The 27,579-nt window shown below is 46.8% G+C and overlaps 1 protein-coding gene and 1 long non-coding RNA gene across 5 annotated transcripts in view; one reads left to right on the top strand and one right to left on the bottom strand.

Annotated features, from left to right (window-relative positions):
- ZBTB16 (zinc finger and BTB domain containing 16) overlaps window positions 1-27,579 on the top strand; it is a 199,985-nt gene that overhangs the window by 124,356 nt on the left and 48,050 nt on the right. For all 4 annotated transcript variants that reach the window (XM_032285476.1, XM_032285479.1, XM_032285477.1 and 1 more), the window contains exon 4: window positions 3,818-3,904. In XM_032285476.1, coding sequence (XP_032141367.1) covers window positions 3,818-3,904 — 87 coding nt within the window. The remainder of the gene's footprint in view (window positions 1-3,817; window positions 3,905-27,579) is intronic.
- Window positions 24,021-27,579, bottom strand: part of LOC116556265 — a 19,466-nt gene continuing 15,907 nt past the window's right edge. The window contains exon 3 of the long non-coding RNA XR_004270915.1: window positions 24,021-24,113. This is a non-coding gene — a long non-coding RNA (uncharacterized LOC116556265). The remainder of the gene's footprint in view (window positions 24,114-27,579) is intronic.

Below are 27,579 nucleotides of genomic sequence, written 5' to 3'. Positions count from 1 at the left end.
GTGCTTATCTGTCTTCATCTTCCTGTGCACTTGTCTGATGGTACACATCCGGCCCTTTATTTCCTACCTGGCCTCCTTCCTTTCTCTCTGCTTCTCAGTCATTAAAGCGAGAAGCTGCTCCAGCCCACAGTGATGGCTGTTTTCTAAGAACCCTCCGAACCACATCCCTTGGAAGCCTGTGGCATGGCGGGCTCCTCGCCGATTGCGGGGCTCCAGTGTGGGAGCCCACAGGACGCCCTCCCCTTTCCAGCCGGTGCCTCCCTCCTCGGGCCTCTGCTTCCCCTTTCTCCTTTAGAGAGCTGTGAGAGCGAATAGAACCCAAGGAAGAAATACAATTAAAATCAGATTTCTTACAGATCTACAGAAAATCACTGATGGCGAATGATTTGGGACTGGGGGCAGTTTCTAATTGTGAGGAAGCTATGATTCACCCAGCCCCAGCTTTCCCATCTGGGTCCACTCTGCTCTTGGAGGGGCTTTCTGCATTTCCAGTATAAACGGATGAAAGGTAGCCTTGGCTGCTACCCCTGTGAACACACGTCATGACTGCTTTGCAGTTTTCTTGGCTCTTTCTTCAAAGTTCTCTAAGCCATGTACCAGGTGCTTGGCCTGAGGATGCTCTGTGGCTTGAAGGGACACCCAGAGGTCACCATGGGATTCTTCCGGCCTCCAGGTGAAATTCAACCCCAGCCACCTGAGGCAAATGACAATATTTATTCATTTATTTTTATTTTTTGAGTTGGAGTCTCACCCTGTTGCCCAGGCTGGAGTGCAGTGGCGTGATCTTGGCTCACTGCAACCTCTGCCTCACGGTTCAAGCAATTCTCCTGCTTTAGCCTCCTGAGTAGCTGAATTACAGGCGCATGCCACCACGCCTGGCTAATTTTTTGTATCTTTAGTAGAAACGCAGTTTCAGCATGTTGGCAAGGCTGGTCTCAAACTCTTGACCTCAGGTGATCCACCTACCTCAGCCTCCCAAAGTGCTGGGATTACAGGCATGAGCCATCATGCCTGGCCCAACAATAATTATTTTTAAAGCTCTTCAGGAAAAGTGAGTTCATATCCTCCCTGTGTGCTTTATTACCCACTTACCTGGCCAGTCGACTCACCTTTGTTGAGCACCTACTAGAGTATATCCTGCTCATCAGTAGAAAGATAGGTGTCAGTGAGATAAAGAAAGTCAGTACCCCCGGAGGACCTCACATTCTAGACCTCCGCCAGGGTCCTCATATTCTTCACTGCAAGAAATGTTCATTGGTATTTAAGTCTGTGCTGGAACAGCTAGTATTTGGAGTTACATTCCTTAAAAGTATGTACTGATTCTCCAAGGCAGAGGTTTTCAAATTTGTAGAAAAGTATTGGAATTGTTTTTCTAACCCCAAAACCCTGATGTGTAAAATAGGTAAATTGAATTTTCTTTCAGAGAAGGGAGCTCAGACCCCACTCATGGGGTCTTACCCATGAAACATCTTTGCAGATGGAACCCTAGGGAGGCCGAAGGGTACGGGGATTACGAGTGAAGGCTCTGAAATCAGGCTGCCTATGTTTGGATTCACCTTTACCGTATTACCCACTGTGTGGTGTTGGGCAAAGTGCTTAACCTCTCTGAGCTTGAATTTACTCATCTGCTACATGGGGGTGATGATAGCATGTACTGCAAATGGTGGTTGTTAGGACGAACCAAATGTTACATATTAAGCATCTTGCATCATACCTAGTACATAGTTAAGCCTCAGGAAATCTGCGGTGATCTGAAAACAGCATGGTGGGCTACAGATATATGTAAATGTAGTTCTGGCTCTTACGAGGCTCTAATACAAAACTAAAACACAGGCATATTTAAGGAAGAGCTAAGATGACCAGACACAGTGGCTCACACCTGGAACCCCCAGCACTTTGGGAGAACAAGGTGGGAGGATTGTTTGAGCCCAGGAGGTTGAGACCTACCTGGGAACCATAGTGAGACCTCATCTCTAAAAAAATAAAAATAAAAACAGAATTAGGTGGGTGTGGTGGCCTGTGCCTATAGGCCTAGCTACTCAGGAGGCTGAGATGGGAGGATCACTTGAACCCAGGAGGTTGAGGCTGCTGTGAGCTATGATTGCACCACTGCGCTCCGGCCTGTGTGACAGACGGAGACCTTGTCTCAAAAGTAACAACAAAATGCTAAGACACGTTGAAAGGAACAGAGTGGAGTGGCAGATTGGAAAGGACAGAAGAGTAAGGGGCTGGAGTGCTTGATGTCCACAAACCCTGCTCTCGAAAATAGAGTGGAGGAATGGGACTGGGCATTGCTCAAGCACAGAGACTCAGGGAAGTCAGGCAGCACCCAGAGAGGGCTGGTGAGGACCTCTTACCTGTGGAGTTGGGTGGCTAACCGGGACAGGTTATGGAAGGCCTTGAAGCCAAGTAGAGGAATTTAGAGTCAGTCCAAATTGGGAGCCATTGTATCTTCTTGAGTAAGAAAGTGTGAGGAATCAAGTGGCCTTGGAGGACCCTGCATCTGTTGAGTAGCATGCAGGTGGCTGGTGGTGTGGAAACACCCTTGTGTCTTAACAGTGTTCTGAGTGTCATGCAGTAAGAGCCTGAACGGGGCAGTGATGATCGAAATGCAATGGAAGAGCGCATCTAGGAGACATGTTGAAGGACAAATGCCAAGGCTTGTGACAGGTGACCCCTGGATCAGATAGTGTGGCAGAGCTGTGAAGACTATGAGCCAATGATAAAAAGTACTGTTTCATCTTGACATGGCGGCATCATCACTTTAAGCCTTCCAAATAACAGTTCTGAAAAAGTTTATTGAGTGGCACCAAATTCATTTTATTTATTCCACAAATATGTATAGTAATAGGTTTCCACTGTGTGTCAGGCAGATGCAGCTGTGCACAAGATGACACAGTCCCTCTGCCAGGGAGCTTACAGTGTGGTGAGGGAGAAAGACAAGGCCACAGGCATTTAGAATGGAGCACAGTAAGGGCCTATGGGAGCATAAAGGAGAGTCGCCGCACCTACCCATAGGGCCCCAGGTATTGAGGCCGATGCATGAACGATGAATAGGAGCTCCAACTGCACCATAGCAGCCAGGGAAGCGTGGGAGAATGTCAGAGGCAGAAGACGTGCAGAAGAATGTGCACAGGCCTGGCAATGAGGAAGAACACAGCTCCTCCAGGGAGCCTGCCTGGTTCAGTGTGGCTGGAGAAAAGAGAACAAGAGTGAGGTGTGAGAGATGAAGCAGGAAAGAGGAGCACACCCAGAAGTGCTTTGTGAGTCATGGTAAGGAGCTTGGACCTTGTTCTCCAGGCACTGGGGAGCCATTCAGGGGTTTTAAATGGTCAGCTGGAGGCAGCAGCTGGGTAGATGATGAATTTAGTGTTAGAAACATTGAGGCAGAGGCCCCCATGGACATCCAGGTTGAGTATGTCAGCAATTCTTACCTTCCTATAAAGTACAGTCTAGGCAACAGGGTACATTTCCCTGCATTGGCATCATTTTTCTCCTGTCCTCCCATCGCCTGGGGCTAACTCTTCAGATCCCCCTCCTTCTCGGGGTATCTCACTTGGACCCCATTTCTGTTTATCTTGGTTATTCTGATTTTGTTTCTCCTTCTCTCTTGAAGAGCCCTAGACAAGGGTGTTTGGAGCTCAGTTGGGTGAGTGTTCACCTCTTGGAGGAGGGTCTGAGCCATGGATGATCCCTCAGGATTTTTGCAGGTGTCCAGTCTCCTCCCCTAGTATCCACCTGCACAGTTGTGGCCCAGGACCTCCCCCCTCACCAATGGACTATTGCTCTAGTGGTAACGGCCTCTCCTTTCTTTCAGCGGGTGCCAAAGCCTTTGTCTGTGATCAGTGCGGTGCACAGTTTTCAAAGGAGGATGCTCTGGAGACGCACAGACAGACCCATACTGGTGAGTTGACTTGCATTTCTATTCTCTAGGTTTTCTACAATGTTGGTGGCACATGGACATGAACTATCTGGGTGGCAACCTCTTTTTAGCAAATGTGACATTCAGTAATTTCCTGGGGGAGCTGTGAGTAGGATGGGCTTCTGACGCATTCAGCTACTTTTGTCTGTGGGGCTTGCCCAGCAGGAGTTTACAAGCATGGCATGGCCCCATGAGAATGGCTGTCCTAGATTAGGCCAGGATCTGTCTCTAATGGGCCACTGAGATCCTTCTTGGAGGTATCCAGTAGGCTCTTGTTGAGGCCTTAGTCTGTGATGTTATCAAAATCTCTTCTTCCCCTAGTCAGGAAATCTCTCACACCCCATCTGATGAAACTGAAACCCTCGCGTGGCCACAGTGGGCTGGTCCTCCCTCTGTGAGAGCTGAGACTCAGTCTGTACACAGTCTGTTCACACGATGCATTTGAATGATATTAATTCACAATGACAGAGCTTTATTTGATTTCAAAGGGATTGATTTCACCGCACCGAAGTCATCTGATCATTGTGATCAGCACCGTTGTCATCACATCATCACGGCAGCTCACACTTATTGAACACTCACAGTGAGGCTGGCACTATTCTCAGTGCTTTGCGTCAGGGGTCCCCAACCCTGGGGTCATGGGCTGGTGTCCATGGTGGCCTGTTGGGAAACAGGCTGCATGGCAGGAGGTGAGCGGTGGGTGAACAAGCGAAGCTTCATCTGTATGTACAGCTGCTCCCATTGCACGCATTGCCACCTGAGCTCCGCCTTGTGTTAGATCAGCAGCAGCATTAGATTCTCACAGCGCAAACCCTATTGTGAACTATGCATGCAAGGGGTCTGGGTTGTGTGATCCTTATGAGAATCTAATGCCTGATGATCTTTCACTGTCTCTCGTCACCCCCATATGGGACCATCTAGTTGCAGGAAAACAAGCTCAGGGCTCCCACTAATTCTACGTTATGGTGACTTATATTATTAGCTCATGATATATTACAAGGTAATAATAGAAATGAAGTGTAAAATAAATGTAATATGCTTAAATCATCCCAGAACCACCCTCCTGCACCCGGCCATATGTGAAAAAGTTGTCTTCCATGAAACTGGTCCCTGGTGACAAAAAGGTTGGGGACCACTGCTTTATGTGACCCCACCTGGCTAATCTCTCAGTAGCCCTGTAAGGTAAGATGGGAGGCTACTCTTATGTCATAGATGAGGAAACAGAGGCTCAAAGGAAAGGGGCTTGCTGGAGTCGGTAATGGGGATAGCTGTGGTAGAGCCTTATAGTTCACAGCTGAGACTGCATGGGTTTAATCCCTACTCTGCCACTTCCTACCTGTGGGGCCATGGATAAATTATTTAAACTTTCTTAATTTAGATTTCTCATCTGTTAGAAGAGTGGAGTAATATTGGTGTCTACCTCATAGCATAGGGTTGTTGTGGGGATGAAATAAGATATTTTATTTGAAGTATTTCATGGAGTGTTTGGCTCACAGTAAGTACTCAGTAAATAGTAGTGGGTATGTTTGATGTAATAGATATTTACTGAGTTTCTACAATGTGGCTGGCACTGTTTAGGCATTTAAGATGTAGTAGTGTATGAGACAAATGACATTTCTGCCCCCCATGGAACTGAGATTGTAGCTGGGAGACAGAAACAGCAAATAAGTGCACGATATCATGTCTGGTTATATATAGTAAGTGCTACTAAGGAAAGGATAAGGAGTAGAGAATAATAGGGAGAAAGAAATATTGTGGATAAATATTATGGATATTTAGGGAGAGATGGATAAAATGGTTAGGGAAGAAGGTGGTGTCTGAACAGAGTCTTAAAAAGTGAGGGAGTTGGGAGGCCAAGGCGGGTAGGTCACTTGAGGCCAGGAGTTCGAGACCAGCCTGGCCCGCATAGTGAAACCCTGTCTCTACAAAAAAAAAAAAAAAAAAAATTAGCCAGGCTTGGTGGTGCATGCCTGTATCCCAGCTACTCAGGAGGCTGAGACCAGAGAATCGCTTGAACCCAGGACATGGAGGTTGCAGTGAGCCGAGATCATGCCATTACACTCCAGCCTGGGTGACAGAGCGAGACCTCATCTCAAAAATCCTGAGTAGCTGGGATACAGGCATGAGGGAGTGAGCCATTCAAAAATTTCTGGGAAGAATGTCTAAGCAAAGGGAGCAAGCACTTGCAGAAGCCCTGAGGCTGGGTCAGCCCTGCCAAGTTTAAGAACCCACACGCAGAGCAGTGTGGCCAGAGAGCAGGAAGTGACTTGTAGAGAGTCAGGAGGGATGAGGGCGGGATCTGGCAAGTCTCTCAGCCCTGGTAAAAGATCTGGATTTTATTCTGCATGTGCTAAGAGTCCTTTAGAAGGTGAGAAAATATTTGCAAATCATATTTTTGATGAGGAACTTATAGCTAGAAATAGAGGTCTTATAATTCAAAAAAACATTCAAATAATCAAATAATGGGTAAAGGGCCTGAACAGACGTATCTCCAAAGATAGACAACTAGCCAATGAGCACCTGATAAAGACACTCAACTGCATTCGCCGTCAGGGAGATGCAAATCAAAACCACAGTGAGATACTGCTTCATGCCCACTAAAATGTGGCTACAATAAAAAATACAGATAGTAACAAGTGTTATCAAAGATGTGGAAAAACCAGAACTCTCATATTATGCTGGTGGGAGTGTAAATGGTGCAGCCACTTTGGAAAATAGTCTGGCGCTTCCTCAAGAGGTTAAGCATAGAATTATCATGTGACACAGCAGTTCCTCTCCTAGGTATACAGTCAAGAGAACTGAGAAGATATGCTCACATGAGAACCTGTACATGAATGTCTACAGCAGCATTATTCATAATAGCCAAGAAATGGAAATAACCCAATGTCTACCAGCTGATGAATGGATAAGCAAAGTGTGGCATATTCATACCATGACATACTATTTGGCCCTAAAAAGGGCCATACTATAGTATGATACTATACTATCATACTATAGTATGTATCATACTATAGTACTATATCATACTATAGTATGATACATACTATAGTATGTATAGTATGTATAGTATGTATACATACTATAGTATGATACATACTATAACATAGATGAACTTGAATATGCTCCATGAAAGCAGCAAGTTACAAAATGATTCCGTCCATGTGAAATACCTAGCATAGGCAAATCTATAGAGACAGAAAGTAAATTAGTAGTTGGCAGGGGCTGGAGGTGGGGAAATGGACAGTGACTGCTGATGGGATGGAGTTTCTTTTTGGAGTAATGAAAATGTTCTAAAATTGATTGTGGTGATGACTACACAGTTTTGCATACTGAGGATCCTCGACTTACAGTAGGGCTGTGTCCTGATAAACGCATCATAAGCTGAAAAGATAATATATCAAAGATGTATTTAATACAACTAACATCATAGCTTAGTCTAGCATGCCTTGAATGTGCTCAGAACACTTATATTAGCCTACAGTTAGGCAAAGTCATTTAATATAAAACCTAGGTTATAATAAAAGTGTTGAAGATCTCATGGAATTTATTATATCCTGTACATTACTTCAAAACTGTGATGGTTTCCCACAATTATAAAGTTGAAACATCGTAAGTCAGGGACCATTCTATGTATTCATTGAACTGTACACTTTAGAAAGCACGAATTTCACATTATATGGTATATTAGATCTCCAAAAAGCGGCATGGGTATGTACATGTGTATAAATGATCTCTGCCAGTGTCAGGAAGAGTCACTGGTTTCACTCATGCTACCTCTCTCTATATATACACATACATGCACAAACAGAGTGATGTACTGTGTATTTAGTGGTTCTTGCATTGCTATAAAGAAATACCTGAGACTGGGTAGTTTACAGAAGGGTTTAATTGGCTCACAGTTCTGCAGGCGTTCCAGGAAGCATGATGCTGGCATCTGCTCAGGCTCTGGGGAGGCCTCAGGAAGCTTACAATCATGTGGAAGGAAAAGGAGGGACGGGCATGTCACATGGCCAGAGCAGGAGCTAGAGAGAGAGAGTTGGACGAGGGGAAAGCTGCTGCATACTTTTAAATGACTATATCTCTAAGAGAACTCACTCATTGTCATGAGAATAGGATGGTGCTAAACCACTCAGGAGAAACCCACCGCCATGATCCAGTCACCTCCCACCAGGCTCTACCTCCAACATTGAGACTTACCGTTCAACATGAGATTTGGGTAAATATCCAAACTATATCACATCATATAATGACATTTTGGTCAACAATGGATTACATATATGTCAGTGGCCCCATAAGATTGTAATACCATATTTTTACTATGCATCTTCTACATTTACATGTGTTTAGATACATAAATACTTACTATTGTGCTATAATTGCCTGCAGTGTTTAGTACAGTAGCATGCTGTAAAGGTTTGTAGCAGCCTAGGGACAATAGGCTATACCATATAACTTAGGTGCTTAGAAGGCCGTACCATCTAGGCTGGTGTAGATGTGCTCTATGATACAGCCCAAAAGCTACGCACTAGGAAGTGGAGAGCTGGAACTTGACGCAGATCACATGCCCTTTCCATGACTCCCCAGCTGCCTGCACATTGAGTGTTGTCTGTGGGCCAAAAGGCTCAGGATCATTTAGCTCACTGCCCTGTCCTGGGCAGGGCTCTTTTGGATCCCTGTGCCCTATTTAAGATAAAAATTGCCTAATGGAACATTTCTCAGAACATATCCATATCACTAAGTGACACATGATTGTACCCACACACGCTCACACACACATACACACATACATAGCTTCACTGAGGTGTAATACATAAATACACACAGATGCACGTGAGAGGGGGTAAAAGTAATCCATCGGAGGGTTTTGATTTATGTGTTTAATAGGTTATTCTGGCTCTTGTGTTGAGGATTGACCATGGAGAGTGTTGTCATGTAATAAACCACTCCAATAGTGGTTTAAAACAATAAAGTGCTATTATTTCTGGCAGTTTTGTTGGTAACTGGGCACAGCTATGTGGTTTTCACTCTGTGTCTCATGCGGTTTCCATCAGGTAATGGCTGGAGCTGGTGTCATCTGAAGACTTGACTGGGCTGGACTGGATGTCCAAGATGGCTCCTTCACTCAATTATCGAGTCTCAGTCTTTCTTAACTTGGCTTCTGTCTTCAGCAGAGTAACCTGGACTTGTGTGACAGCCCAGGTTTCCAGGAGTCAGGACACAGGGACTGCTAGTCCTCTTAAAAGCTAGGCTGAGGCCAGGCGTGGTGGCTTAATCCCAGCACTTTGGGAGGCCGAGGTGGGTGGATCACAAGGTCAAGAGATTGAGACCATCCTGGCCAACATAGTGAAACCCTGTGTCTACTAAAATACAAAAATTAGCTGGGTGTGGTGGCATGCGCCTGTAGTCCCAGCTACTCGGGAGACTGAGGCAGGAGAATCACTTGAATCCGGGAGGCAGAGGTTGCAGTGAACTGAGATCGGGTCACTGCATTCCAGCCTGGCGACAAAGATAGATTCTGTCTCAAAAAAAAAAAAAAAAAAAAAAAAAAAACAAAAAAAACCCAGTAAAAGCTAGGCTGAAAGTACACAGCATTACTTCCACCACATTTCATCAATCAGATAGTTACAGGTCAGCCCCAGATTGAAGGTGCTGGAAGGCTGGACTCTCCTTCCCAGTAGGGAAGTGACAGAAGCCTATAGGGAAAGAGGAAGTTGGTGGCAGCCATCTTTGGAAACAGGCTACCACAGGGGACGAAAGTGGAAGAAGGAAGAACACCAGTCAGCTGCTGTTAAGATGATTGGTGTCAGTATTGCAGCATTCTTGTCCGGACCTTTTCTAAGTGGAAAACGTGCATCCTGACTGGCACCTCAAGCTTTGGCCTGGAGGGGCCTTGCCCTGTCAGGATGGGAGGAGAGCTTTACAGGTGAGCTGTCATTCCACTCAGCATCTCCCTAGCTCAGTTACAGAGAAGGTGACCTGGTGAGGTTATTTTGCCCAGGCTTCCAGAGCTTGTTGCTATGAAAGTGAGGGGACGACCGGGTCTCCCAGGGTCCCAGCCATTTTCTTATTGCTAGACCACATGTAACTGAGAATCCCACTCTGAGAGTTCTAATCTGGGAGGCTGAGCTATGAGCCAGCTTTTCCAAGCAGCTTAATTCTGTCCATCCAGATTAAATTTGCAGCAGCAGGGAGCAAGCTGCCCTCTAAGCCGGGGCAGGGGAGCAAGTTGAGTCCCTGAGGGGAGAGCAGCTGTGGAGGCTGTTCCCAGGGGGACCCTAGATGTATGGAGCACCCCCTGGTTCCATACCTCTGGCACCTACTGGGGATATGACGGTGACCAACTCAGGCACACACCCTGTTCTTGAAAGAAGCTGAAGGTCTGAATGCGGTGGTCTGGGCCCTTTGTTTTTCCCCAGAGAACTTGTGGATGGGGCTCCTCTCCTGGAGGAGGGAGAGGTCAGCTACCGAGTGCCCCCTGTTGATATTGAGGTAAAATGTGGCCTGCTCAATAGGCTACATGTGGTATACTCAATAAAGATTGAGTAAACTGAGCTCTTGAAAGGATGGGGAATGGAGAAAATGAATCCAAATTAGGGATGCGAGACCAAGGTGGATGCTTTGAGAAAGGCTCCCTGCCAGCCTTACTTAGTGTGAGCTGCAGGCGAGCTCCCCCAGTAGGAAGAGGCACTTCCTTGTGTGGGGCAGGTGTGCTCAGTGCCGAGGTGAAGACGACAGCAGCCTTACCCTCAGGATACGGTTGGCAGAGAGGGGTCCTCTGCGACCCTGGTGACTCTCTCTGACACGTGGCAGAGCTCATTCATCACTCATAGCGCTACTTCCTGCTGAACCCAGGTAGATTTTCAGTTCTTCTAATAATCAGTGAGAGAATACAATCTGAAATCTATTTGACCTCTCTGTTCCAGGAAAGGGGACCCAGGAGGAAGGGAGATGCCTGATGTCAGGGAATGCTGAAAATACCACTAAAGCTCTTGGAGTGGGAAAAACCAAGTAGGAGGCCAGGTATTGTTGGAAGAGCTCTGAAAAAGAGAAGGAATGGAGGCCCTGGGACAGTAAAATAATGCCAGTGCCACTTGATATTTTTGCTACCTTAGTTTATAAAACACTTTTCTCTGTTATACCCATTTAACAGATGAGAACATGGGGGCCTAGATACTACCCACTAGGAAGTGGAGAACTGGAACTTGACCCAACTCCAACTCAAGTACTCTTTCTACTACTCCCCAGCTGCCTTCGCGTTGACCGAGTCTTGAACAGGAGTCTGTGGGCTGAATGGTTCAGGGTGATCCTGTTTAGAGGTCAGTGAGCTCATGGCCCTGCATGGAAAGAGCCCTTTTGGATCCCTGTGTCCCATTTCACTAAGAAGCCCCGATACCCTGATGTAGAAGCCTCTAATCGTCCTCCTGGAGTAGGATACAGTTTGCCTGAATTAGATCAGTTTCATATCCAAGGCTGCCATGTGGGAGTTCATGGAGCTCACGTGCGGCTTTGCATAGCACAGGTGGTTATGGTGTCGTACAGATATTCTTGAAACTGGAAAATGAATTTAATGGAAATGATTTCAAATTCCAGTCAATCCAAGAGAATGACATCTTCACATCTCACCCTTTTGACCCTACTTGACCTGGATGTCTGTCCTGGTGTGTGTGACCCCTCCTTGCCCCCTGCCCTCAAGATCTTGACAAGCTCAAGCTGGTGTTCTAGGAGGCCATGCTTACGGCTGGGCTGGGCTCAGGCTTTGTTGTCACATTCAGTTTTCTGTTTTGGTACAACGAAGACTTTGAGGAGATAAACAGAGATCATTTTACACCTTTTATATTATGACAAATACATATTGCAAAACACTGCTGCTTCCAAAATGTTTGGGTTGCAGAGCAGTGAGGAATTAACAGCTAGGCAGTTCCCGAGATGCTTGTACTTCATTTACACATCAGAATTTTTTTTACACTGTTCAGTAAAATAAAAGTGAGAAAACACACATACACACACGTGCACACCCACACGCACACCCAGCGCACCACCTGGCTTCTATATCAGAACGTCTTAAATTAGTAAGTAGTTATTTAAGTCCAGATAAACTGATAAATACCATTAATGGCTTAATTTATACTCTGGGTTTGAAATTTGACACACGGACACTATCTTGGCTCAGGAAACACAAGTGGTTTTGTGCCAGAGGTTTTAATGACCGATCAGTAATATAAATTGCTGCATCACTGAGCAGAAATAGCTTCTCCATGTCATTTGATCTGGAAACTTCTCTGGCCAGGCAGCAGTTAATAAATTTAAAAATAATTACCCTCTTTATTCAAAGTCAAACTAATTAGGAGTAGGTTTTACAAATCATAATGTTGTTCAAGCCACTGTACATCCCCATTTGGGACTTGAATAGGCCTGGGGGCAACAGACAGGATCCGGTGGTGTTAATTAGAGGGCAGCGAGATAACTTGGCTGCTGAGCTCTGGGGTAGGAGGCTGAGGCAGTCTTCGGCATGCCCTCGGGAGAAAATGGGAGGTCTGAATGAGGAGGCCATGAGGGTGACCTGCAGAAACCTTCAACTCTTTCCGTCCATCTGTAGGGAACCCTGAGCAGCCACCTATTTGTAATTTGAATTTGAGGGATTTGGGGCCAAGGCTGGCCTGTGTGGGTCTGGCCAGAGAGACTGAGGGAGTCAGGGAGCAGGAAAGGGGATGGGCAAATGACTGCCTGGGGACGAGAGACCTGCCTGAAGGCAGAGAAGTGCATGTGATGGTCTCTAGAGGACATTACTCGCTAGGGCTAGGCGAGCTAGAGCCCTAACAGGGTGTCGCAGGTTTGTCGTGCAGATTACAGGGAAGAGGAACCCCATGAAGCCGAAAGTCAGAGTGTCAAGTGGACGGTATTTGGTGCAGAGTAGTGACCCAGAACTTGGGATCTGGTGTCAGACAATCTAGATTCAAATTCCAGCCCCATCACAGACTGGATGATTTCAACATAGGCCTCGCATGGAGTAAGTGCTCAGGAAATGGAGGCGGCAGTTCCTCTCCTTGCATCATCCTGGTCTTCCTCAGAGACCTCTGAGAACATGCATTTCCCCCACTGGGTAGGTGATGGGGAAGGGCCAAGTCAATGAGGAGGGTGGTGGAGGAACAGGAACAGCATACACCTGCTTTTTCCAAGGTCGTGATGGGGTCTTCCAGGATCGCTGACTGTTCTCTGGCCAAGAGGACATTTGCAGTGTGCCTACTGAGCTAGAGCCACTGGGGCTCTCTCAGTGCAGCTGAGAGAAGTGAGGGCATATTGAAGCTCCACACTTTGAGCAGTCTTGTGGAGCAGATTTGGTAGATCTTAAGGCCCTGAGGCCTGGAATGCCCAGAGCTTCCCAAAAGAACCACTCTGTTCATATCTAAACAGGTGATGTGTAAATCCAGGCCAGACAGGCCGCAAAACTTGAATGGAGACGAAGCAGGTGTACCAGCCTCCAGAAGCACCAGGCCTATGCCCTTCCACATCTTAGAGGAGGCCTCAGTGACTGGTGCCCTCAAATGCTCAGGAATTTTGAATTCCCAGTGGGGTCCTGAACCATGTCTGCTATTAGCAGGAATCTGGGTATTCTCTCTGTTGACCTCTTTGAATAGAATCTTTCATCTCGTCCCACCTTTCCCCAGTAAGAAAAAAGAGTCAGAGAGGCAGACAAAAGATAGCTAAAGTCATTCCTAGGTTTAAGTTCTGAGGCTGGGAAGCTCAAGGGCACCCTCTGCAGGCCCAGGGTACTAGGTTGAACTAGACCCTAGACTTACCCTGGAGCAATTCAGCTCTCTCCCCCAGCCCTCAACCTGCTCTGCAAGGTCTGCCAGGTTAGTGACTCAGGTTTGCCTATGTAGAATAGGCATGCAGAATGGCCTGTGCAGCTGGCTTATCCTGTAGTTCTTTCATTTCCTCATTCTCTGAGTTTCTAAGTACGTACTGTTTGCCAGGTTTGTGGACTTAATACATAATGGTGAACAGAACTTGGGCCCTGCCTTCCTGAAGGTTACGGTGTTGTGAAGGAAATGAACATGTAGGTTGAACTTGCCTTAGGTACAGATAATTCAATAGCTGTACCCTTTTGGATACTTTTGAATTATTATTTTATTAAGTCTTTAGTCCAAAAATATAGACCTTTTTCTCTCCCTAATCTTTGCCAGAGAAAACTGAAACCCAGAAAGGTTAAGGAAGACCAGTCTGGGGCAGGACTTAAATGTGTGCCTAGGGCTCCTGCACCCCAGAGCCCACATTTTAGCATTGTCTTCCCTTCCCATGGGGGCCTGGGCATCAGCTCTCATGTGCAGATCAGGGGATCAAAGCCCCTATTTGAAAAAGGGGGTCAGTTAAGAACAAACAATCCAAACTAGAATTAGGCCCCACAAGTCCAGCCCAAGCTTCTCCCCACTGTGACTACAAAATAAGTACTTTCTGTTACTGGCCTAGAAAAAGTTGCTTAGTTTCCACATTACTGCGTCACAGGGGAAGCCACTCAGCCAGATGCGAATGCTGAGATGCTGGTTCTCATCCACTGTGTGTTGGCTGCTAGAGTCTAGCAGTCCAGAAACAGCACACCTGGCGGCTGAGGGTCCATGCTGCAGACTCTGCTCTTCCCTTCTAGTAGAGAGTGGGCATTGGAGGGAACCCCCCCCAAAGGGTCCTCTTTGTTTCAGTGAGAAGGAGGTTAGGAGGCATATTCTCTCTCTCTCTCTCTCTCTCTCTCTCGCTCTCTCTCTCTCTCTCTCTCTCAGCACTGTGTAGCCTCCCCTTTGGAGGTGCAGAACTGTATCTCCAACCTTGATGTTGGCTGCCTGCTTGCCCTGGCCCCTCTCTCACTCCTAATATGTTAATAATACTTGGAGGAAGCTTCAGGGACAGTCCCTGGCTCTGAGCTTCAGTGTAGAAAATGGAGTCCTTGTTTGGAGAATTTTCTGTAGTGGGTGATCATGGTGGGGGCAGAGGGTAGGCAGGAGTAGCAGGCAAGGCAGAGGGTTTAAAAGGGTGAGCAGCAATGCTCCTCCCCTCAGGATGGCTGCTGGTCTTGCCCCCTCCTGCCCTGAGCTTGCACGCGGGGCAGTGCTGGGCACCAAGGAGTCCTGTCATGATAGGAAAACTAGCAGCTGTTCTGGCTCCTCCTCTCAAGAACAGCCTCCTAGTGGCCAGTCCCAGAGGAGCTGGGAGGGGGCCAGATGATGAAAAATAACTTAATCTACTTAAACTTTACATGAAAAAAAAAAAAAGAAAAAAGGAACCTGAAAACCTCAGCTCAAGGTGGAGGGTATGGGGAGGACAGGCCAGTGAGTCATCAGAGGGACAGGCGGACTCCATGTGGTTTGCTGTGACCTCCCCATTGAAAACATAATAGCATTTGACTTTTATAAATATCAGAGGTGATTTGTATAGCATTTCACGATCTGTGCCAAGGAATTTAACATGAGAAAGCTCAGGCTCAAGAACGGCCGCGGAACGTCATAGGCACTTTGGGAGGAGGGTCATGTGCTGCTGTTTGTACAGTCAGTGCCCCAGCATAGATTTACTCTTGACCTAATTTCATGCTGTTACTATAAAGGCATGTTTGATGCCTAATATAGAGTTTTATTTTCCAAGCACAGGGCTCTCGGCCGTGCTGGAGCTGCTTGCTGTAGAGTAGAGAGGGACGACCCAGCCGTCTCCTGCTGGCCCAGACCAGCCTTTCTTTCTCTCCACTGTTTACCCTACTGGCTCCCAGGGCCCTTCTGGCCACCTTCTGGAGGGGCCCTTGATACAATTTTTTAAATTAATAAACTTTTTTTTTTAGAGTAGCTTCAGGTTATAACAAAATGGAATGGAAAGTATAGAGTTCCCATAGTACCCGTCCTCACATGCAAGTGCACAGCCTCCCCCACCATCAGCATCCCACACCGCATGGGTGGTACATTTGTTACAATCAGTGAACCTACACTGGAACCTCATTGTCACCTAGGACCCACAGTTCACATGAGGGTTCACTCCTGGTGGTGTAAGTCTGTGGATTTGGACAGACGTGTAAGGACACGTATCCACCATTGTCATGTCATACAGAAAAGCCATTTCACTGCCCTGAAAGTCCTTTGTACTCTGTCCCTTCATCATCCCAGCACATTTTATATGAAGCATCACTGCTTTGGACAACGATTTGAGGGGATCAGTGGTGTTTGGCTGTTTTAGGATAGGAGAAGGAGAATTGATGCAAGGCAGGTTTGGATTAGAAAGGGCTGAAGCGGCCAGGCACGGTAGCTCACGCCTATAATCCCAGCACTTTGGGAGGCCGAGGCGGATGGATCACGAGGTCAAGAGATTGAGACCATCCTGACCAACAAAGTGAAACCCTGTGTCTACTAAAAATACAAAAATTAGCCATGCATGGTGGCGTGCACCTCTAGTCCCAGCTACTTGGCAGGCTGAAGCAGGAGAATAGCTTGAACGCAGGAGGCGAAGGTTGCAGTGAGCCAAGAGCCAAGATTGTGCCACTGCACTCCAGCCTGGCGACAGAGTAAGACTCTGTCCCAAATATATATATATGTAAAGGGCTGAAGCTCATTCCCTCCACAGATATCTTGAGTGTCACTTGATGCCAGATATGGATGCTGGGTCCTGGAACAGGGATGTTGGACATGGATGCTGGGCCCCAGGACGGGGATAATGGCCAGGGATGCTGGACGTGGATGTTTGACCCCTGGACAGAGATGCTGGACATGGATGCTGCTGGGCTCTGGGATGAGGATGCTGAATATGGATGTTGGGACCGGGGATGGGGATGCCGGACATGGGTGCTGGGTCCTGGGACGGGCGTGCTGGACATGGATGCTAGGTCCCCAGACAGGCGTGCCGGACATGGATGCTTCTGGGCCCCCCCGGTATGGGGATGCTGGATATGGATGGTGGGCCCGGGACAGGGATACTAGACATGGATGCCGCTGGGCCCTGGGACAGGGTAGCTGGACCTGGACCCTGGGCCTCGGGACGGGAGAGCCAGACATGGATGCTGGACCCTGGGATGGGGGAGCTGAACACAGATGCCACTGGTCCTCAGGACACAGATGCTGGGCCCTGGGATGGGGGAGCTGGACACGGATGCCACCGGTCCTTGGGACTGGGGTGCCGGACATGGATGCTGAGCAGTGGGCCGGACACAGGCCTTGCTCTTCCCTGGCCTCCTACCCTAGCGGAAATGTGATTGCAAATTATCATTGGGGATGTGGGGGCAGCATGATGTTTGGAAGCAATAGTGAATTAGGAGAAGGAGAACTAGGTTATTTTCCTGGCTCTGCGTTGGACTTGCTTTTTATGGGACAAATGACTTCGTTTCCTTGCTTCTCTCAAAGGTAGAGTGTGGGAATTGGGCAAGAAAAATGGCTATTTAGGGGTTCTGGGGTTCCAAGGACAGCCTAAGATTCTGATCTTGCATTGATGGTCTGTGTTTTTCTCAGCCTTAGTTTTTCACATTTGTAAACTATGATTAATAATCAATGACTGCTGTAAGAACCACATAAAATCGTACATGTGAAGCCCTGAGCCCTGGGAAGGAGCACTGATATATGCATATGCGGCAGCTGCTTGCTGCTGTTATTTTTAGAGGCCTGCAGTTTCTGTCCCTTGCCAGTAGACAAGAATTCCTCCATTTTATTTAGTAGCTGATTCAGTAACAGTGTATTAAATACCTACTGTGTCTGAAGAAGGGATGAAAGATGAAGATCTTTTGCCTCTTAAAAACTGTTCTAGAAATTGGAGCGGAATGACAGAGTCTGATCTTTGAGGACTGTTATTCAGAGTTTGGTCTGTGCCCAGCACTGTTGCTTTTTATGTATAATCCAGTATAGTCATCAGGATGCCACTGTCTGCGTCACTGATGCGGAATCACAGGCTCAGAGAGGCTTAAACAATATGACTCAGCCAGTGGCAGGGCTGGGATTCCAGGTTGGTGTTCCTCGGGGTGATCTGGCGGGACCCACCTTCCTTACTGGTCTGAGTTGCCCCTTCACTCACAAGTGTCCCCACATCCGAGTCCTGATTATCAACCTCAGTTCTTGATCTCAGGTTTGCACTCACCGCCCCTCACGCCCATGCTCAGCACCCCAAGCTTCTCCTTTATCCCCCTGTCTCCCACTGTCCACTCCTGTCTCTCCTCTCTGACTTCTCGCCCTTCTCCTTAGTGACACTGCGGCTGCCTGATGACAGAAAGGAGTTAATAAAAACCAATGTGTAACTGAAACTTGAAAGGCCATAAATCGCCTTGTTTTTTCTAGGATGTTGGTAGCATTTTGATTCAATAGTTGGACAAACACAAGGGCCTATTTTATTCAGAGTTTACAGGCCTCAAGGCTGTTATTCCTCCAAAGTTAATAGCATTGAAATTGCGGGGTTTGCTATAATTTGCCTATCGCTTTCTGCTCCGCCATTGATGTTTATTGTCAGCGGGATGGAATCTCAATCCGACTCACTTAGATAACATGTCTGTTAAACATTTAGATAATTGTACCATCATTAACTTGTCACATTATTTTAGAGATTCAAAACAGAGGCAGGGTAAGTAGAGGTACCCAAGGGGAGTGGAGGTAGGGGAGGAGGAGGAGGAAAAGACAACCTCTCCTGAGTTAGACAGCCAGGAGAGGAGAGAGTTCATTGCACCCTCTTGGCATTTCATCCGAGATGTCTAAGTTAAGGAGGTGTGTACCACCAAGCCGGGCCCAGAGTTGCTCTCTGAGGAGTCTGGGAACCAGTGTCTCAGCTGCCAACCACAGTGGCAGTAGGGTCTGTTATCAGCAAGGCCCTGAGACAATGTGGCAAATGCTCAGAAACCCCTGGCATTTCATCCCCTACTTTGGCCTTTACATACCAAATTTTCTAAACTTTCCTTAGGGATGCTGATTGCAACATTATTTGTAATTACAAAGCAATGAGAATGACCTAAATGTCCAAAGGTAGGGAACCTATTAATGATGATATGGAAAGACGTCTATGATATTTTGCATGATAAAAGCTGGTTAGAGAAAACAGGTTATATAGTGTGGTCCCATTTTGTATACAATACTAAAGCCATCCTGGAAGAGTCTACAAAGCTCTATATCTGTTAACAGTGATTATCTTCAGAAGTGGGATTATAGGGCAAAGGTGTTTTGCTTTCTGCTTTATTTGTTTTTGAGTAATAAGTACATTTACAAGTACGTATCACTTACATAATTTTTAAAAATGAAAGCCACTTTACAAATAAGAAAAATATCACCTTTGAGTCTCATTCTGTTATGGAAGGTGGAATTGTAAAAAGAAAAGCCTGCACATACAAGTAAATGAGTTTTGGGAGAGCTCATGGGCATCAGTATCTCAGCCACACTGGCCAGTGCCTCAGTTTCCCACTGTTAGAACAGATAACCGCCACATGGAGAATACAGCACAGGGGAATGGGCCTGTGCCAGCACTCAGAGGCCAGGGCTGCTGTCCTGTTCACTATGGGCCTGGCAGAGAAAGTGAACAAGAAGAGAACTTTTCCTTACACCAACCTGAGGACTGAGGTCACACCTGGAGGGGGTGACAGAAGCCACAAATAAGAATGAACTCGGCTGGAAGTGGGAGTGACTCCCCATGTAGGAGACCTGGGGAGCAATTAAATATCAACAGCAGTGGGCACTGAGCTTACAATACAAAACTGCTCTCCAGAAATAACAGGGTAAACACTGCTCCCTGCTCCCGTGGTACCACGAGGTCACAGAGATGACTACAGTGCTGTCCATCTGGCTTTGGACACTGTTATCTCCTGCATTCCCAGGGCCTTCTGTGTGACCTGGGCAAGAGAACTGTGACTATTGCCTCTCTCCAATCTGTGTGTACCCCAGCGACACAGGGAATAGGAAAAAAATATACAAGGCAGTGTTTCCCCAACTGTACTGTAAATAATGCAGATATTTAGGGGTGGGAGAGACAATATAAATATTTTATAGACTGTAGGCTAAATAATGTATATATTTAGAAAAGCAGCTTAAATATTTCATATGCTGCAGTGCAGATTCCTGCTTAGAGGCATAATTTGGGTGGATGAGGTCTGTGGGTTAAGGATGGGGTCCTGCAGAGCCCCAGGGTGAGGGGGCAGAGGGGATGCAGTAAAAGTGTTTGCATGAGATTGGAGTGTGGTAAGGACAGGCAGGTATCACTTACTTGGAATCCAAGTAGTTGGAAGTGTCATTTTTTTTTAAAACTATATTTTTAAAATCCTGTGCTGTTTGGTTTTTAATGTGGGAGACAGACAAGTGACAACCTAATAACAAGAATTTATTTTCAAAAAGTAACTTCCAACCCAAGAGAAATGAAAATGTGTCCACATAAAAGCTTACTCATGAACGTTCATAGCAGCGTTGTTCACAGTAGCCAAAGAGTGGAAACTACCCAACTGTCTTATCAGCTGATGCATGGATATACAAAATGTCGTATATCCATCCCAGGACTATAATTTGGCCATAAAAAATAGTAAAATATTGATACATGTTACAGCATGGATGCACTTTGGAAATATTGTGCTAAGTGAAAAAAGTCAGGCATGAAAGGCCACAAACTGTCTGATTCCATTTATGTGAAATGTTCAGCACAGGGAGATCTAGACAGGTAGTAGATTAGTGGGTGCCACAGGCTTTGCGGGGGGGTGGGGAATGGGAAGTGACTACTAATGGGCCTGTGGTTCCTTTTTGGGGTGTTGAGATATTCTGAAATTAGATAGTGGTGGTGATGGTATTCAGCTTTGTGAATACATTAAAAACCAATAAAAAGGGCTGGGCGCAGTGGCTCACGCCTGTAATCCCAGCACTTTGGGAGGCTGAGGCAGGTGGATCACGAGGTCAAGAGATCAAGACCACCCTGGCCAACATAGTGAAACCCTGTCTCTACTAAAAAAATACAAAAATTAGCTGGGCGTGGTGGCACATGCCTGTAGTCCCAGCTACTTGGGAGGCTGAGGCAGGAGAATTGCTTGAACCTGGGAGGTGGAGGTTGCAGTGGGCCGAGATCGCACCACTGCACTCCAGCCTGGCACCTGGTGACAGAGCAAGACTCTGTCTCAAAAACCAATAAAAGGGCCAGGCACAGGGGCTTATGCTTTGGGAGGTTGAGGCAGAAGGATCACTTGAGCCCAGGAGCTTGAGACTGCAATGAGCTTTGATGGCACCACTGTACTCTGGGCTGGGCAACACAGCAAGACCCTGCCCGTTAAAAACCCCCCACAACAACAGCAACAAAACATTAAATGGGTGGAATTTTATGGTACGTGAATTATATTTCAAAATAAAATACAACTTTCTGGTATGTTGTTGGTTCTTACAGACTTAACCCGATCTCCTATATCTGCAGCATCACAGGACTGTCTAGCTAACACTTTGCATCATAGAAACCATTCAGATGATGCAGGAGACTGTGGCACCTTTGGAATCATCTATTCACAGAAGGCAGCAGGGAGTAGGGGTGGCTCTGGGATGCCTCCTTGCCCTCCCCATTCCTCCATTTTCAGAAACAGGAAGGAAGGATCAGGCCAGGACTCTGATCTGTTGAAGGAGTGAGTCTGACATCTACAAGGTCAGGAGGAGACGAGGTAGTTGCCTTCTGTGTAGATTTCTTTTTTTTTTTTTTTTTTTTTTTTTGAGATGGAGTTTTGCTTTTGTTACCTAGGCTGGAGTGCAGTGGCGCGATCTTGGCTCACTGCAACCTCTGCCTCCTGGGTTGAAGCAATTCTCCTGCCTCAGCCTCCCGAGTAGCTGGGACTACAGGCGCGTGCCACCATGCCCAGCTAATTTTTGTATTTGATGGGGTAATTTGATGGGGTTTTACCATGTTGGCCAGGCTGGTCTTGAACTCCTGACTTCAGGTGATCCACCCATCTCAGCCTCCCAAAATGTTGGGATTACCGGCATGAGCCACCACACCCAGTCCCATTTTTCTTTTAATCATAAATGGGGCTGTGATACTCAGTGCATGCTGTTTTGTAATCTGTGATTTGCCTACCAACAGACCTACATCTTGATGATCTTTTTTTTTTGAGATGGAGTCTCACTCTTGTTACCCAGGCTGGAGTGCAATGGTTTAATCTTGGCTTACTGCAACCTCTGCCTCCTAGGTTCAAGCGATTCTCCTGCCTCAGCCTCCCAAATAGCTGGGATTACAGGCATGCGCCACCACACCCAGCTAATTTTTTGTATTTTTAGTAGAGACAGGGTTCCACCATGTTGGCCAGGCTGGTCTTGAACTTCCGACCTCAGGTGATTTGCCTGCCTTGACCTCCCAAAGTGCTGGGATTACAGGCGTGAGCCACCGTGCCCAGCCTTGATGATCATTTTAATGGTTTCCCAGTGTTCTCCCTACACCCATTTATTTTTTTCCCCATAAGCCCTGATGTTCCTTACTTGTGCACCAGAGACCAGACCCTATATCCAGAGGACCTTCCAGGGGCTGCAGGCAGGAGAAGTGGCTAACAGAGATGCAGCTCATTACCACCTCTCACCTATTGCTGCTTCTGTCAACAAGATAAACTGAGTCTGCCAAGCAGTTTTGCAGTAGCTGTTTACTTGGCCATTCCAGGCAAGCTTGAGATGCTGGGAACTTATCCAGTCCTCACACTCAATCTTCTTAGAAATTGTTCCTGTTTTGGTTTTCTCTAGGCTTGCAAGTGGCCACTCGCCCTGAGCTGGATTTGGGCAGGTAATTTATTTCCAATACTAATTTAACGAATGGCACTGCCCTAGGGCTAGGAAGACCAAGGAAACTGTAGGCATTAATCCATTTGCCACGTTAAAACCAGAGTTAAGTAACCAGTTAAGCATCTCCATACATTAAGTATCCCAGGCCCAACTAGGGAAGATTTCCTGGAGCTGATGAGCCCCAAGCAGGCATTAGGACAAAGGTATTTTTTAAAAAATTTCTTCTCGAACCTTAGGAGAAGGTAGCTAACAGAGGGATTGCAGGTTTGGGTCAGAAGCAATATTCCCTGCCCCCACTAGAAAAAGATCCATTACAGATTGGAAATGACTTTGTCTGTTAAGTGTGCATTGTCAGATGGGTTGCACATTCCCCTCAACCAAACAAATATAAAATGCTTCCAGCCTCTGCCTCGGATTTTCTATTACTGTTTCACAGGACTCCAGAGAGTTTTAAGATAGCAATTTGATTAAGCTTATGGGGAAGATCGCATCAGATAACATTCTTTTTCTGCAGGTAGAGATAATGTGTTCAAGTATTAAGTATGTTTTAAAGGTAATTATCTTTTCCATATTCATTTTAGTTACAGGAATTGACAAGAGGGAGACTCTGCATGTGAAAGCTGCCCCTTGGGTCCTAGAGTCGCTCTGACTGCTCTCCTCTGGGGAACACACTTGAGACTTTTGACAAATGAATGAGAACCAAGGGTTTTTCTATTTTGAAATGGCTTGGGATTCCTTGTCTCCAGAGAAGCGGTCCAGAGGCCAAGGTCTTGGCCGCTGACCTCATATGGCTCCCTAGCTTAGATTCCTTGTTCTGGGATACCCACTGGGCTCCACATCTTAAGCTCCTGGATGTCAAGAGGGGGCCTGGCCGCTACTTAGAAAGAGGACTTGACTCATCCAGTACCGAGTCATGGTGCCACATCGCCCACCTTTCAAAAGTAGGGGCTGGAATTACGATTCACATATACTGAGCCCAGTGTCAGGGTGTTTTCACATTGGGAGAAACTAATTAGGGGTCCTAGAATTCTAAAATCTGTAGACTCCTAGACTGCAGATCTGTTGCGAGGGGCTTTAGGGAGCATGATGCTGAGCTTCAGAGGGGTTCTGTGATTTTCCTGGGATCATACAGCAGGCTAGAGAGATGCACTGTGGGCTAGAACCCAGGAATCCCTGGTCATAGACAACACTTCTTCTGTCCCTGTATCCACAACTCCATGCCATCTCCAGAACAGCTCCTCTTTCCTTTTCCCGGAAGTCTCCAGAGTAGGAGATTCTGCCCCAGGCAGCCTTCATTGGCCAACTGTGAGTCAGGATCTGCACTAGGGCTCTGTACGAGCCTGAGGATCCCTCGTAGCAAGCCTGTTGCTGATGGCCTGGAGTTCCTCTAACCTCACTTTGTCTACCAGCTGTGCTGTTCTGAGTACTCTGTACATTTTTACAAAATAGAAAAATCAGGGCCCAACCCTGCTTTCGGAAAGCTAACTATTGCTAGGGAGGAAAACATACATATCTAAGAAGATAAGTAACAAAACAAGGCAACTGGATGTGATACACGTGCGCGAGGAATTGAAGAGTGATGTTTTTGGTGTCCCCCTCCGTTTGTCTGCCTGAAATCCTCTCTGCTGTGGCCAGACACCTATGGCTGCTGCACATAGCATTTCCCCCATGTTACTTCTCTGCCTGATCTCTCAGGAGCCCTTGATTTGATGGCTGCAGCTTGTTGGCTGAAGGCAAGTGACACTGGGAGTGGACCCTACTGAGAGGTTTGTCACATGAGACCCCACGATGGTGGCATGCCCTGTTGTCTTTGAATGACTGCCTCATTCCTATCAGACAAAGGTGGTAGTGGAGGGGTGAATGCAGAGTTGATGGCTGCAGCCCAAGGTTTGGGTACCTGGCCTATCACATCCTAGGTGAGGATGGCTTTGGCATCTAACACCCATACCTGCTCTTGCCTCTCTGTCTCTTATCCTTCAAAAGATCCTCATTGTCTTACCCTAGCTACACAGTGAAATCATTTAGAGGAACTTTATGAAAACAATGTATTACTAGCAAGCAAAGGCTCCAACCTCAACCCAGATGAATCAGAATCTCTCGCATGGGGCTCAAACATGCGTGTATTTTCAGGCTCCCCAGGAGATTCCTATGTATAACCAGGGTTTAGAATTTCCAGATGGGATAAGATTAGACTCTACTGCATGGCCCAGAAGGTTCCTCACAATCAGAGTCACAGGCCTCATCTTCTGCCATATCCTATGATATGTGTACACTGAACCACTTAGAATTTCCCAGACTCTTCTGGCTGTTTTTCTCTTCTGTGCATTTTCTGCTAACCCCCACACTCTCATGTATCTTACCTGCCTGTTTGTTTTTGTTTGTTTGTTTGTTTTGAGGTGGAGTTTTGCTCTGTTGCCCAGGCTGGGGTGTGATGGCGAGATCTCAGCTCATTGCAGCCTCTACCTCCCGGGTTCAAGTGATTCTTCTGCCTCAGCCTCCTGAGTAGCTGCCATTACAGGCATGTGCCACCACACCTGGCTAATTTTTGTATTTTTAGTAGATACAGGAGTTCACTGTATTGACCAGGCTGGCCTTGAACTCCTGACTTCAGGTGATCCTCCAGCCTTGGCTCTCAGTGTTGGGATTACATGCATGCACCACCATGCCCAGCTAATTTTTGTATTTTTAGTAGAGATAGGATTTCACTATGTTGGCCAGGCTTGTCTCAAATTCCTGACCTCAGGTGATCCTCCCACTTTGGCCTCCCAAAGTGGTGGGTTTTCAGGCGTGAGCCACCACACCCAGCTTGGCCTGCCTGATATTAATAGAGTCTTCTCAGTTCATTTGTGTCCTCTATGATACCCTTTTCAAAGTTGACCCTCCTTCCAGTCTTCAGCACCATAGACGTATACCACTTGTAGCCCTTAGCTGTTTTGCCACTCCATGAGTTAGGGTGAAGACTGATGTAACTTGCGGCCTTAGGCCTCACTACTGCGTTAGTTCAAGTAGTGATTCAGTAAACATTTATTGCATGGTTAATTAAAAACAGAAAAGGGAGCTTCCTGATTAGAAGCAGGAATGAAGAATCTGTTCTTGTCTGGTTTCAGATTTTTGCTCTTTATTTGCCAGCTGAAGGGCCTTGGATGAGTAACTCAACCTTTGCAAGTCTCAGATTCCTTATCTGAAAAATTAGGACACCATACCTGCCCTTTATACCTCATTGAGGAAAGTGAGGACCAAAATGGTCTTAGAATGGGATAGGGTCTTTGCAAGCAGTAAATCATGATTCAGATGTAAGGCGATGTCACTGCAATGTTTCCTCTTGCTGTGGCTTCATGTCACGGGCTCTGGCTTCTGGGTGCCCTGCAATGCAATGCCAGTGCACCCCAGTCTGTGCCCTCTGCATAGCCTCCCATCCCAGCTCTTTTGGGCCCTTGTCTTTCTTGGCTTCTTTTATCTTGCACCTGCCTTACTCTCTCCCTGCACGGTACCACCACGAATGCAGTACAAAAGCAAGTTATCACTATTGTTTTGAATGATCGAGAAAATAATGAGGGAAACAGACTCGTCCATTCACTGATTAAATATTCAGTAATTAAGTGTTCAGTGTTAGGCGATGGGCAGAAGTGAGAAAGAGAGGTATCTAAGGGTTTCTTATTCAGTGTCATCCAAAGGGGCCAATGAGACAGATTCCACAGGTTAAACCATCCCAGATCCATAACCTCTAGACTGTAGAAAGTCTCAGAAGGAAGAGATTCCCCAAACTGTAATTCCTTTGCAAATCTCATTCATTCAGTGGGATTTGAGAACCAACCACTTGTGTAGGTGCCAGCATCTGAAGATAACTTGCCCTCAGCAGCCAGCAGACAAGAATAAGGCAGAGACAAAGGAGATCTCTCTGCGGCTTTCATGATGGGTGCAGACAAGATGGATAGCCCAACTCTGGTGGGGAGAGTGGGCAGGGAAGGTTTGGAAGCAGGAGGAAGAGACGCTCAAGCTGCTTTGGGGTACACTTATTTTGTGTGCCAGAGAGGGATTTGCCAGCCCTCTCTTGGGAAATACTTTTTTGTGTATGCATGTGTATATAGGCTGTTACTAATCCCCTTCCTTGCTCCGTCTACTATTTTTCAGGTTAGTGGTATCTGGGATTTGTGGAGGGAGGAAGGATATAAAAGGGCAAAAACAGGAGACCCCGGTGCCTGGATTCAGAGCCTTCACATTCCAGAGATCCCAGAGGCCCCTCTCCCCGGACCCTTCAGCTCCAGAAAGCCATTGTGTTCCCTTCTGGCCTCTGACCCTGAGGCTCTGGGAAGCAGCAGGTTGTTGACACTTGGACAATCATTTCTTGCAAGGCAACTGCCTCCCTGGGGAGCTCTCTCCTCTGCCTTAGGGTGGTGACTGTTCCCCCAACCAGGGTTAAGGAAGAGAAAAATTAGCTCTTGGTCAGAGCAAGAGGCACGGAGAGAGAATCTTCAATTTCAGGCCTCCAGGCATCTTCACCCCTCTCTCACCTGCCCGTTCAGGAGTGCACCCCCAGGGGTAAGCGTCAGGAAAATGGATTCGGGAGAGGCATTTCTGACCAGAGTTCCTTCTGGCATCCTGCTGTGGGTCTCATGTTTGTCGATGGGACCCCATATTTCTTTATGGCGGATATCTGTATGTCTGCTACGGTCTCAGGAATGCAGCCACAGGAACAAAGACATTTCTAGTCCCGGTGCTGCTACTTATTAGGAGCAACACTTCAGGCAAGTCGCTTGTCCTTTTAGAAGCTTGATTTCCTCATTGGTAGAAGAGGGTAAAAAAAATAAAATCACTTGCCCAGTGAGCCTGCTGAGAAGAGCAGATGAAGGAGGAGGAAGGAGTACTTTGTACTCTGTGAAACACTGTAAATGTGCGGGTTGATCATTAACGGTTTCTCGTGTGTGTGTGTGTGTGTGTGTGTGTGTG

The sequence above is a fragment of the Sapajus apella genome, unplaced genomic scaffold, assembly GCF_009761245.1.
Source record: "Sapajus apella isolate SASKATOON/1434 unplaced genomic scaffold, GSC_monkey_1.0 scaffold16, whole genome shotgun sequence".
Lineage (NCBI taxonomy): Eukaryota > Metazoa > Chordata > Mammalia > Primates > Cebidae > Sapajus > Sapajus apella.
This window is presented reverse-complemented; position numbering and strand designations above follow the sequence as displayed.